General features: G+C 38.1%; 1 protein-coding gene across 7 annotated transcripts in view; it reads left to right on the plus strand.

The window, feature by feature from the left end:
• PAX3 (paired box 3) overlaps window positions 1-11,227 on the plus strand; it is a 77,757-nt gene extending 66,530 nt beyond the window's left edge. For 3 of the 7 annotated variants that reach the window (XM_079315667.1, XM_079315672.1, XM_079315671.1), the window contains 2 exons: window positions 8,815-9,061; window positions 9,577-11,165. In XM_079315667.1, coding sequence (XP_079171793.1) covers window positions 8,815-9,061; window positions 9,577-9,611 — 282 coding nt within the window. In that variant the 3' untranslated portion in view covers window positions 9,612-11,165. Of the gene's footprint in view, window positions 1-8,814; window positions 9,062-9,576 lie in introns of all 7 variants that reach the window. The other 4 variants (XM_079315666.1, XM_079315665.1, XM_079315664.1 and 1 more) reach the window with 2 other exon arrangements.
• The last annotated feature ends 1,836 nt before the right edge of the window (window positions 11,228-13,063 follow it).

Consider the following 13,063-nt stretch of genomic DNA (forward strand, 5'->3'; position numbering starts at 1 on the left):
CAGTGTTTAGCACTTCTGACTGTGCCCAGCAGCTCTGCCAATAGCTTTAGGGGGATGCTGATCCCTCTAAAGCTGACACCATGCTTTCATTGCTCAGTGCATAGAGGATATTACTTATACCCATTTAGAGTTGAAACAATTTTTTGGCAACTAAGTGATTGCCTTCAACAGAAGTTAAAATCTTGCCACCAAACAAACAAATGAAAAACGCAGACCTAAATTCATGTCGCATTACCAACAGCTCCTCTCTTTCAGTTTTGGTGCCTAAACAATGAGTTAGAGACATGCATAAAATGTAGAGATGTTTAAAATCACACACTCAGACTTTCTGTATATGTAATGCAGTCATACAACCTCAAAAATGTAAATTTTGTGCAACAAATTGCGGGACTGTAGCAAACCAGTGAAAGTCTTGATGCCTAAAGAAGCCTCAGCTGCTGGTCACAATGTTGGTGTGTGAAATGTCCCTTAGTTGTGGGGTGTGTCACTGTGCATCCCCTCTCCATGCTTCCTCAGGGCTCTTCCTGAGGTAAGGTAAAGTTGAAAGCCAGCTCTGTATTTGGAGTTTCATGAAAAAGTGAAACAGGAGTTTTCCTGCTGAGTGGGCACGTTGCACTGCCCTGCCTATGTGCGTGGAATTTAGATGAGAAAGAAAGAGGGTCTGTTTACTAGCCAGTGCATTTTTGACCACAATAAATCTGGGTTGTGAGCAATTAACATAATGTTTCCACCCATCCATGTGTCTCTTGCAGGCAAGTGCTCCTGACAAACTGAGTCTAAAGCTGAATTTGTGGTCACTGTAGCAGGGAGGGGGAAGGGGGGCCTTTGTCTGAAGCCCAGATAATATTTCGTGATTTAAAAAAAAACCCCTTAGAACATACAGAACAAAATCCAATACTAAGATACACAGGCCTATATTCTTAGCAGACTTAAACCTCTTTCTCTTTTGTTATTGGTTTATTACAAATGAGGGTCTGACACAAAGATGCCAGAGAAGTGTCATTTTCTATGTAGAATGGTTCCATTCTAACATTTTTCTTGAATATGATGGACAAATACGGTGTTTAAATCAAGCACTGGTGAAGGCAGAAGACAAGCAGAGACACCTAGGGTGATGTGATTTTTTTTTTTTTGTGTCAGCCTAGAATTTTGGGGTGAGAGGGGACTGTATTTCTCAGTTCTGGGAAGCAGAGTGCTCCATGACATACCTGTCTTACAAGCTGGGTGTTGAAAAGTTGTTGATCTTGTTTAAAGATGTAAGAGAACAGAAAGAGTTTCACCTTATTTAATACTTTTTAGCATCAAGACAAGATTTGCAGATATCCTTCAGATGACTGATTATTCTCCTTGCTCATCTGGTTTATTCATTACTACCTGGATGTAGTGAGAGAACCTCTGTCATGCAGGCATGCAACGGGTTGACTTTTGCTGGAAAAAGTCAGGGATTAATGTCTTGGGGAGCTGGCAGCCTGGAGTGTTTGTATTTCATGAAAAAGCTACTCAGCTGCAACCATGCCATCTCAGCCAGGGCTCTTTAAATATAATGTCAGAAAAGAGATTATTGGTGTGTAATATATGTAAATTGCATATTTTTATGTTTTCTATGCCTATTATGCAGCTTCTTGCCTGTCATGCATACATTTATGGGAATATTGTATTTCCTTTTCAAATTAGGTTTTAGTTGCTCAGTGAATTTTCTTTTGACAAATGTTTTTAAACTCAGAATTATGAGGGGATAGCATATCTGGACATTAATGTATGTATACAGGACTTAGGCATGCCTTTGGATTGGCATGGCACTTTATGATTAGTGGCCATTGCTGGCTTTTTGCTGTAAAGCAGAACAGTGATTGCAGAAACACTTGTCTCAAAACTGCAGGTGTATGTTCTTAGTAAAGGGCAGATTGTTTTAAAGACAGGATATCAGTATTTTGAAGTGCTTCATTTAAGATAAGGAAAAAAGGCTTTTCCGGTGTACACTGGCATCCCCTGACCTCCTCATGTGCTTTTTATTAGTGTCAGAGCAGCAGCTTTCCCTACACCAGGTCAGGCAGTTTGCTGCTTTGGAGAGTGCTGCTCTGGCTGCTGTGGATTCAGGTGGAGCAGCAATATTCTGCTAGGATTGCTGCCCATGAGGCCGTGTGCTTCCTTACTTAACCTGTAGGATATTTAACCTGCAGGATAATCCAGGCTTAAACAGTACTTCAATTTCAAGATTTTACTGGGAGAAGAACAAATGTGTGGAACTTGTCTCCTGCTAGGTATAATTTTTTTTCTTCCTTCTGAGATCTACTCTTTCCTCTTTTTTGCCTTCTCCCCTCATAATTGAATCAAACCCGTAGCTTTAAATGCTGCAGTTTTAAAATGGGAAGTGGATTGAATTTTGAATGGGCTGTGTAGGAGATCATAACAGTCTTTAACAAAGTTTGCAGTTTCATGCCATTACCTGGAGCTCAGGAATAATCTTGATAAGAAAGTCCCAAACTTTTCTGTGAACAGTAGTAATGATGCAAGCTGTTTCAAGGTTTCTTTCTTCTACTGTCAAAACATTTCACTGCCTGAGTTTAGGAGTTACCCTGTAACTCCTTTTGGTGAGATAGATCTTAGGCAGTGGGCTTCTCTTAAGTCTTGGAGAGCACTTGGTTTTCATTAACCTCACGTATGGAACTGATGGCTGCTGTCGAATCAGATATGTTCATATTGTCTTGTTAACTCTGTTTTTAAGGGAGGCACAGGAACTAGGGCTAAAATTTTAATTCCCTCATTAAGAGGGACAAGAGCAGTGAAAAAAAGCAGCTATTAATTCATTATACTTTCCCCTATGCCTTCTGTTGGATTACCTTGAACTGGTTGCCCACAGAAACATTTCATTTGGGTTCAAGTCCCAGAGCAATGAGAAGCTCATGATCTTTGGCACAATGCACTTGGCTTTGAGAGCTCTTTGCTTAATGACTCAAGAACATGAGACAGGGCATGGATTTCTTTGTAAGTAAGAAAATTAATTCACATGATATAATCTTCATGAAGACAAGTTTTTGTTCTTTTTTTTTTTTTAATTTAAAAACAGAAGTTCAGACAATGAGCTTGCTTATTTTTTGTTTCTGTGAGTAAAGTAGAGGAGATTCAATAATAATTTTGTAATTGCTACTGTGTAAAAATATATCATTTAGTTTGTAAATACACTAATATTTTATATAAAATATTTTATATTTTATGTAAGTATACATTTATGGGTGATATAACATATGTACTAAATACATTAATATAGCAGAAAACATAAACAGGTGACTATGTTTTTGAATTTCCACCTCAACTTTTCTCTTTTGGTTTGTTTTGCTTTCAGCCATAACAAATCCATACATCCCAATTGTTGAGGGAAGGTGTGTGAGAGCTGAGCTAGTGACAGCTGGGCTGGTGTTTATAATGGCCAGAATCTTTCTTTTGTGTTTGGGGCTGAATAGAAGGTAGGAGGAGGAGAGTTCACAGGCAAGGAGCAATATAATAACAATTTTTGGCTTGTTATGAACTCTTTTGAGTAATATTGCCATAGCTGAGCATTTAAAGTCATGAGTCTTCAGTCTCTGAGGCTGTCTGAAAAAGTTGTGAGATGTTTAATTGCATAGATATGATTATATATTCATAAATTATGAGCATATGTTCATCTTTGAGCTTTGTTTTACCTTTTCAGTCATCTTTGGTTGCTTTTCATACAAAGGTCTCAATAATTAGCTGATCTTAGAATTATTTTGGTGATGTTACCAAGTTCTGGGATTCTGTGATATAGCACTTTAAGAAAGACATGAATTTTGTGGCAGACTAATAACATTTTGAAAATTGGTAATTCTCTATAGAAAAAAATGTATTTAATGAAAGAATCAAATTATGCTCCTAATTACCCTCAATGTGCACCAGTGCACCTCCTTTAATTCCAGTGTATGTACCAGTGATACCTAGTGGTGTGAAATCAATGTGAGGTCTCATTTGATATGATTATGCAGAGGGTCAGATCATCAACGTCCAAAGTCAGTACATTTGCTCTTATTTTCATCAACCAATTATGTGGTTGCCTGCTCTTGCTGTTGGGCAAAAAAATTCTTTCTGTCAAGTTTCTTGTATTCAATAGAAATATTCATATATATATATATAAATATAGTTCTAGGATTGTATAGATATAGATCCATATAGTTAATTAACGTTTATCCTCTAAAATCTCTCATTAGAGTGCATGATAACACTCTTCTTTGTGTTCTTTCTTGTGCAATATTTCGTTTCCTGAAAGATTTCTCTACAGTGAAGAGTTAACAGCAGGTAATGCCATTCATCTCGGAAGGAGTTTGAAATTTTCAGTGTTAGTGATGAATGAGGGTATCTGACCCACATCTGTTTTACATTAGAATGGAACATTGCCCTGACATCGTTAGGAGCATTTGTCAAGATTCCCTGGACAGAGCTTCTGTAAATTACATGCTGCAAATGTGTCAGGGTCAGATAAGAGGATATCATTAACTGTGCTAAAGTTTACTCATGGTTCTGTCAGTTCAACTTAATATGTTAACTGCCAACCACTTTCCTTGAGCTGTTTCATTAAATCTTTCATTCACAGGAGGGGAAAAATAGTATCACTGTACCCAAAAAAATATTGCACATGTTCTTTTCTCATAAATCATATTAATTGCAGGCAGAGTCACAAAGCATATTAAACACAAGCATGCGTAAATGAATTAAAACATATGAGAATTTTATTGTGCCTATGGAGGGTCCTACATCCTCAAATACTAACCATGTTAACAGCCAGAATGTTTCATTTCAATAAATGAAGCTTTTTTTTTTTTTTTTTTTTTTTTAGTTTAGTTCACTGGCCTTTATTTTGGTGATAATACAAGTATTTTCCAACAGCTGATAATGGACCAGACATTGTGTTCATGCCTTTAAGGCTTTTGTCACTCGTTCTCTTTCTAGATCATATCCTCAACTGGTGATTCTGTGCTGACTCCGCCAGCCAGGGATTTGTCCTAATGGATATTTTGGATTGCTTCAAATGTGTTCTCTAAAACCTTTAGACTTTGGTTGTTACAGCCCACTGTGTTCTGTTTACTTATTCCTAATTTCACCTTAGTTTTCTAATAGAATGATTTTATCAATTATATATTGTATTTCATTGTATAAGCACAAAGGCTGTGCATCAACATTCCTCTGTGTGTTTTGTAAAAGGTGAGAACAAAATATATGTAGCTAAAATATTTAAATCTGATTTTTTTGTTTTCTGCATTTACAGGAGTTATATTCTAAAATTAATTGAATAGTTATTGTATCACTTTAATGTGGTGTTAGCTCAGCCCTTGGATTCTGGGTCAGTGAGGCTGGTAATTACTAATTTAGCTTTCCAAAAGTGATTTAGAAGGAAGCACATATTTTCCAGTAATTTGGATGCTATAGAAATTGAATACATTTATTTTCTACCTTAATTATTATAAGGCAATCATATCTGTTTGCTTCCTTAGAACTATGGTGCTTCATACTCACAGAGGATCTGAGCTGCAAATCCAGACCCTTGAGTGTCTCCTGTGCAGCGCTAAGCTGAGGGTGCTGAGCATCTCGCAGACATGGCCCGTTAATGGATTTCTAATTGATTAGGTGAAAGTTAGCCATGCCCTTCCTGTAACTCCTTGTATGGGTGAGAAGGTCATGGCACATACCGTAGCAAAGACTCCTGCCCTGAGGCTACTTCCCTTAGAGCTTTCAAAACAGACATGACCAAAAATCGAATTATTTAGATACTAATCAACTGCAGGATGATTCTGAAAGCCTCTGAGGAAGATATTTCTGCGAAGTTGGTTACTGTTCAGACTTCAGTTTTCTCCAGCTCAGAGACAGATGGCTCAGTCAGTTCTGCTCCAGAATATTTACTAGGTGCATGTCCATTAATAAAATGATGCCTAATTATTTTCAAATTTTAAAAAGTTAATCTCATCAAACACTAATTTTAGTTTGTCAAAGAAAATAAATATCTATCAAAATAGAGTTGCTACTGATGTTTGAGTGGTGTTTGAGACTCTGTCTGGATCCAGGTTTAAATTTCAAGACAATCTTCAATCTAAAATAATTTCCAATCTGAAAGGTTTTGGGCTCTTTTTGCTAGCAAAATCCAAATAATTTTGTCTCGGGTTTTATTCTATTGAAAATGCTAAATAAAAAAAAAACCAAAAAACCAACAACTAAACAACACAACCCTCTAGTTGAAATACAGTTGGTAAAATAGTTATTTACCCAAATTAGCAATTGGTCCTAAAAATGCTGTCAGACACTGCACGTGAAGTGAGAGCCCTGAGGCAGAGAAGAGTTCCCCTGTGACATGAGCCCAGCCCAGCCCCTTCTCCCTGCTCTTGAACTTGGAACTAAACATGGGGGAAGTCCTGTGAATATTGGTGTATAGAAAGGGTTGTGCACTTGAGATTTCTGATCAACCCCTGTGCATTTAAACCGTAGTCAAAACCATGATATTCCTGCCAACATAAATATTTCCCAAAGTAGTAATTTTCAATGTAAATGTTTAAGTTATCCCTTTTTTTTTTTTCGTAGTTCTTTCTCTTCTTTTAACTCTGTTAGTGTTAATTTCAAAGGGCAAGGATTAATATAACCCAAATGAACACAGGTTCTAATACTGTGTCCTGCTGATGCAGTGTCAGGTCATTAAGCATGCTACATTTTGGACAATATCAAATTCCAAAGTTACAAGGAAAATATCTGGAATTTCTGAAACAGAAAAGCTTGCTAAAGTAATAGACATTGTAATAGTTTTCAGAACTAATTTTTAGAACAAAATCTTGAGAGCCCAGTATTTTCAACTTTTGGGGAATTTTGGCACAAAATGATGTAACATCATCTTTCAGTGTCTGGTGATTTCAGAGTTGTTTTTTTATTATTAACCACAAGTTCTTTTAACAGGCTTTGGGCATTGAATGTATTTGTTGAATTAAATAGAAAATATCTTACATCCTGAATCCCAATTCATCTTGTTTTTATAACCTAAAAGTAGTAAGATTTCAATATCAGAATGCAGTCTTTGCATATATTTTGGAATTTCTTTTTGCATGACTGCTTCAGTTTGTGAAACATTCAGCATATATCACCAGTTACACTCATGTTTTTCTGCTTAGTGAATCAGAAATGAACATTCCAGTGCAATATGTAGTAACTGAACTTTTTTTTCAGCATTTTTTTTTCAGTGAGATATTTCGAGTGCATTTGATGCAACCATATTTTGTGTTCTCAATGCAGGGAGCTGAGTTTCTCTTTCTGAACTACTCTGTTTCTATCTCTAGCTCTTTTTCTAATCAGACATGTAAAAACTGGGTAGATCTTCTTTCCTTCCTAAATCACTACCCCTGGATCTCGTTTCATCTATTTATTAAAAAAAAAAAAAAAAAAAAAACAACAAAAACACAATAAACCCAAACCAACAAAAAAAACAAAAGACTCCAAGTGGAAACACAAGCTCCCTGCAATATTAATACCTCTTAGTTTGTGATGGAAAATAAGTACAATTCCAGGAGGAGCATCAGAACTTTAGGAAACAGATATATTCTTGTCAGGTTTAATTTAGTGTTTAAAAAATAGACTCCAATTTTAAAAACCTTTTACTAGTTTATGGCAAGAATTACTGCAAAACAAAATGATTATCAAATAGCATGTGTCAGATAATTGTAATGCCTTTTTGGAGCAAGAACAGCCTGTAAATTATCACAATATGCAGTTTTGGCAGAAGCTGTGTGTCACCCATCCGTTAGAAGCTGCAGAATGTTTGTCAGGCTCTGAAGTGCAATTTATTTCAGCAAAAGTAAGCAAATCTCAGTCATACACTTTTTTCAAAGTGTTCTATAGTGGTGTGCCTGGAAATGAAATTTTCCCCAACCTGTAGTGGAAGAGATTTTTGAACAACAACTTTTCACTGTAGTTTCATGCTTGAAAATGCAGATGCTTTTGAATTTTTTTCTTGCTCTTCTACTGGAAATATGGCCTAGGGGGCTGGGCTTTTATAGGGACAAGCATGTATTTTCCAGTAAACTCTTTTCAGCTACTGATTTCGTAACTGTCCCTGTAGAAACAGCTTAATAAAGGAGTCACAGCTGACTTGAAGTTACTCTGGAGTGCCTGACCCTTTCTGTTGTGTCTTCAGATGATGGAATCAATAACTGGTGTTATGAGCAGCACTTTATTCTCCCACATTTGTCTCTTTACAGCCCACAGGCCATGCAGCAGTGGGGCTACAGCTGCTCTGCCACTTTCCCAGCATGAGGAATATCAGGATCCAGTGGGGTTCTTTGTTACTTCCATCAGTAGTGCTACTGGGATCTGCTCCAAACTGATTTCATTGTAATGGTTGCAGATCTTAGAAAAGAGAATTGTGTGAGCTTCTTCACAGCTTTTTGTGTTTGTAGATCATGCAGGACATCATGGTTAAAGAGCCTCTACTTCCTTTTTGTTCTCTTATAATTTAGTCCTCAAGGAATAAACATCTACAGAACTCCCAGCTGGGGCTGGGATCAGGCACTCTAAAACCATAAAGGTTTTAAAAAGAGTTATTCCTTATTTGCCCCAATATCACTTCTTATTGCTTGTTAGCCATCACATTTTATTTTGGTGGATGATGCAACCAAATTCTATTTCCTCTTGGGATTAGCTACTGAAAGCACTATTCAAGTATCTAGTCTACCTGGTTTAGGAAATCAAATTATAGATTTGAGAACTTCTGTGGTTCTGTAAGCAATGGAGTTCTTCATATATTTTAACTCTTTCTATTATTCTATCTCTCAGGTAATGGGACTCTTGACTAACCACGGTGGCGTGCCTCACCAGCCCCAAACTGATTATGCCCTGTCCCCTCTAACTGGGGGCCTGGAGCCCACCACCACCGTGTCAGCCAGCTGCAGCCAGAGGTTAGACCACATGAAGAGCCTAGACAGCCTGCCTACATCCCAGTCCTACTGCCCACCGACCTACAGCACCACGGGATACAGCATGGACCCCGTCACGGGCTACCAGTACGGCCAGTATGGCCAAAGTGAGTAGGGCACATGGGCACTGGGAAGGGCGCCCTGCTGCCAGCAGCCTGTGCTGCCTGGCTCTGGGGAAGGCAGCTCTGAGCACAGATCCTCAGGGCTCACTGCTACTTCTCCTCAAAGCCGTGCACTGGTGAGATAGCTGATTGTTCGAGCAGGATTTCTGCTGCATAATTATTTTCTTAAGTGATGTCAACAACATCTTGATGTTATTAATTGTTGAGACATGAAACCTGATTGCCATTAGGTAAAACATAAGGGTTGTCCAAAATGAAATAACCGCTGGCATTCCACTATTAGAAACACATGTTCTTAATGAGGTCAGCTCAAGAATCATTACAGTATATAATCCCAGATACGTAGAGTTTTGTCAAACTTGTCCTAGGAATAAAAATATTAGTCCCTTTCCTTTGATATATCAGTATTAAATATGACATTGTCAACCTGTAGTTGGCATGGCCCCATGCTGTGAGGTTGTCACAGCATGACTTAAAAAGCTTCTTTTGCTTTTTTGCAGGTGCCTTTCATTATCTGAAGCCAGATATTGCATAAATGAACTGTCCACTTCAAGCTAAAGCTGGTCTTGTTTTCCGGTCTCACTCCAAGGCTTGGATATGAGGGATCTTCTCAACACAGTGCAGCCTAAACTGGGGCAATCCCACTGAGAGAAACAAGCTTGTTATGTTCTCTCCAGTCATAGCTTTTAGTAGACTTTTGAAGGCTGGACAAAGCTATACAGAAGACAAAGGCCAAAAGCAATAATGAATAAATGTGACATGCTTCATTATGAGTGGGTATACAAAACACAGCAGTATTTAACATCACAGCCTGGCAAACATTCCATTTTTTTGTTGTTGTTGAAATTAATGTGCATTGATTGGGACAAATGGAACATTTTGAAACTAAACTTAGAGCAGTTCAGCTCTGTGTACTCTTACTCATCTGGCATCCAGTGCTGACTTTAGTCTAACTTTAAAACAGCTCAGTTTCTGAAGCAAGGTTGGGAGAGCCTCTCACTGGACACACTGGAAATTGTCATCAAGAGGAAACGTCACCATCCCTAGAAAGCTGGATAAGTGTGAAAGACTTCCCGAGCAACTCATTGGTTACCTTACCACGCTTTTGTAATCACCCTGTCAATAAACGTCACTCACAGGTTTTGCTTTGCCAAGAGAGGAGATCTTGTGTAACATGAAACCCAGATTTTACCTTTTTGTATGTATTTTCCCAGTGTGTTTTGCTCTTTAAAACAAACATGGGAGACAAAAAACAAACCCTGCCAACAACGCGGCTGATTTTCATAACTGCCTAGCAATGTGCAATACCGTGTACCTCACACAAACTTTGGGATCATCCAAAGTCATAGATATAGAATCAGAACTATATTTTTGCAGGTACTTTTATTTTTGCAGTGCATAATTCCTGATGATAAAATACAGAAATGTTGCAGTCTGCTGGATTACTGAAATCCACCTTGTTAATCATGATTTAAAGGTCATCTTCAGGAGACAATACAAAGAAATGATTACGTTTACATGTTTTTTAGTGATGTACAGGACATAGACAGAGATGGGCCTGTGCTTGACACATCTGTTTAAATTATACAGTGATATCCAATATAGAAAGTACAATTATAGGAACCAAGGTTTACAAGAAGTTTGCATTGTGACATTTTAGAATGTCAATAAATTTGTGTTTTGTGATGTTGAGAGGAAGAGGATGATGGAAGGTGGGATTATTTATTTCTCTCTATTCTTGGAACAAAGAGGGAGGCAGAACACAAATACATTCCTTTTAGAGTTAAGGACTATGAAGTAGTGAGTTAGACTAGGTTCAGTACAGAGGTTAGTTCACACAATGGTCTTAAGGGTGATGGAAAAATGAAATATTATCTTTGTGTTGCAGCCTCTACAACAAAATGTGTTGTAAAAAAAAAAGAAAAACCCAAGCAAACAAAAAGAAAAAAAACACAACAAAAAAAAGAAAACAAAAAAACAAATGTCTTTCATGTAAAAAGTTCAGTAAATATTTACTATTTATAATGAATAAACATTATGAAGACTTTCAAAGCACTGATGATTTTGTCCTAAAATGTAGTATTGTGACAAATACATTGATACATTTTAATCTGAGTATCATGAAGAAATAAACCATGTTATCTTCAATGCAGACTGTATTCATTACATGAGTGTATTCTGCACACACCCTTGGTTGTGGGAGCATTGGGCAGCCTCTGTGCCCAGGTAGTGCTTGTGTGCCATGGGGAACTCTGTGTGTGTCTGGGTGTGTGTGAGATAATGAACTTTGCATTTTCTGAGCACTGTGGGTACAGGCAGTACATCTTCCCAACCAGGGAAAAGCCCTTGCTATGCATTCAAAAGAAAACAGCATAGGTGTAAACCCAGCACAAGCAGGGTAACTGGGATGGCTTCAGAAAATGCAGGGATTTTGTAATCAGTTATGGGCAGCTTTGGTCCTGAATTTTTTTTTTTTTTTTCCTCAGAAACCTCAAGATTTTTTTAATAGGCCTACACACAAGCTGCTTGTAATGTGGGGAAGAGCCTTCAAAATGGGTGGAGTAAATTTGAATGCCATATCAGTGTGCAAGGGAATTTTACTTCACCCTAAGCTTGGTGAACATTTAATTTCCTCACTTTTAAACTTCTGAGACAATTAAAATTTAAAACTCTATTGTTAACAACTATTCCCTCCTCTAAACTGCTATCTTTTTTGATTTTTTCAACATTGCTTCCAAGGACTTGGCCCTTTGGCAATTGTCTCCTGTTCTAGGCTTGCTGCAGAAGACACATAAACTTCTGTTTCCTCTTTTCTGTAAACTACTGGATAGAATCCTGCTTGCTTACACAGTTTGGAACTGGGTGATGAATGCTCCTTCCCAGGAGGAGTGTACCCTTGTCACAGGGTAGTTGAGAAATGTCACCTTCCTTTTCTGTTCCAGCAGCTGCAGGGGTGGGAGAGCTGTGATTTCTCCCCATGCCCTCGATCCCACGGGGGTGGTTTACTGGTCTCATGTAGGATATGGGCACCTTGGCTGCTCCTTCCTCTTTTCAAGGGTGTCCCCAGCACTTGTGTGAGAGCCTGATCCAGAGCAGGAGACTGCAAACAAGACAGACAGGGAGAAATGGCCCTGTCTCTGTCCATGGTGGAGAGTTGGAACTGGATGATCCTGAAGGTCCCTTCCAACCTCAACCATTCTATGATTCTTTGAGAATCACCCATTCTTCTCATAGTCAAGCCATGCAGTGGAGAACTGGGATCAGCTCTTGTCATTGGAAGGGAAGAGCCTGGGGCAGAGAGACTAAGCAGTATCTTGATTTATTATGTGCTGCAGAAATCTTTGACTGGGCTATAAGAATAAGTCGGGATATTGTTGATCCCTTCTTATTATCACTGTCAAGACTTGAGAGGTTCTTGGGAAGCACATGTGTTCCTGGGATATGAATCATGGATGCTCAGAAAGCCAAAGAGGAATGAGACTGACATGAATATTGCATTTGACAGAAAAGCCATACAAGACCTGGAAAGAATGTGCTCACAGCAATGAGTCCAAACCCTACTCATGTGAGAGCAGAAAGGGCAGGTCTCAGGGTCTCTCCTCTTATTTTCCTTTTTTCTGTGTGTGAGTGTGCATATTTTACAAGATGGAAAAAAATCACCACAGCTGCTTAACCAACTGCCTGCCATCTCATTAGAATTGGAAGGTTCTGAGAGACAGGTTTTCATAAATTTTTTTTTCTTTGTGTCACAACCATGATTTTTAATTTATTATTAAGTCTTCCTTTATTTAGAAATGACTCCTACTCCCATCACAATATCCAGTATATATTTGCCATACTTTAGTATGTATTGCTATTCCTTTACCTGGACATTAATGAATGATGGTAAGGATGTGTACTTGGCTCTGTTATGCCATCGTGGTTCCCACAAACAATACTTTGCAGTGTTCACACACAGTTTAAGTCTTTCCTTAGTGCATTTACATT

The sequence above is a fragment of the Erithacus rubecula genome, assembly GCF_903797595.1.
Source record: "Erithacus rubecula genome assembly, chromosome: 11".
Lineage (NCBI taxonomy): Eukaryota > Metazoa > Chordata > Aves > Passeriformes > Muscicapidae > Erithacus > Erithacus rubecula.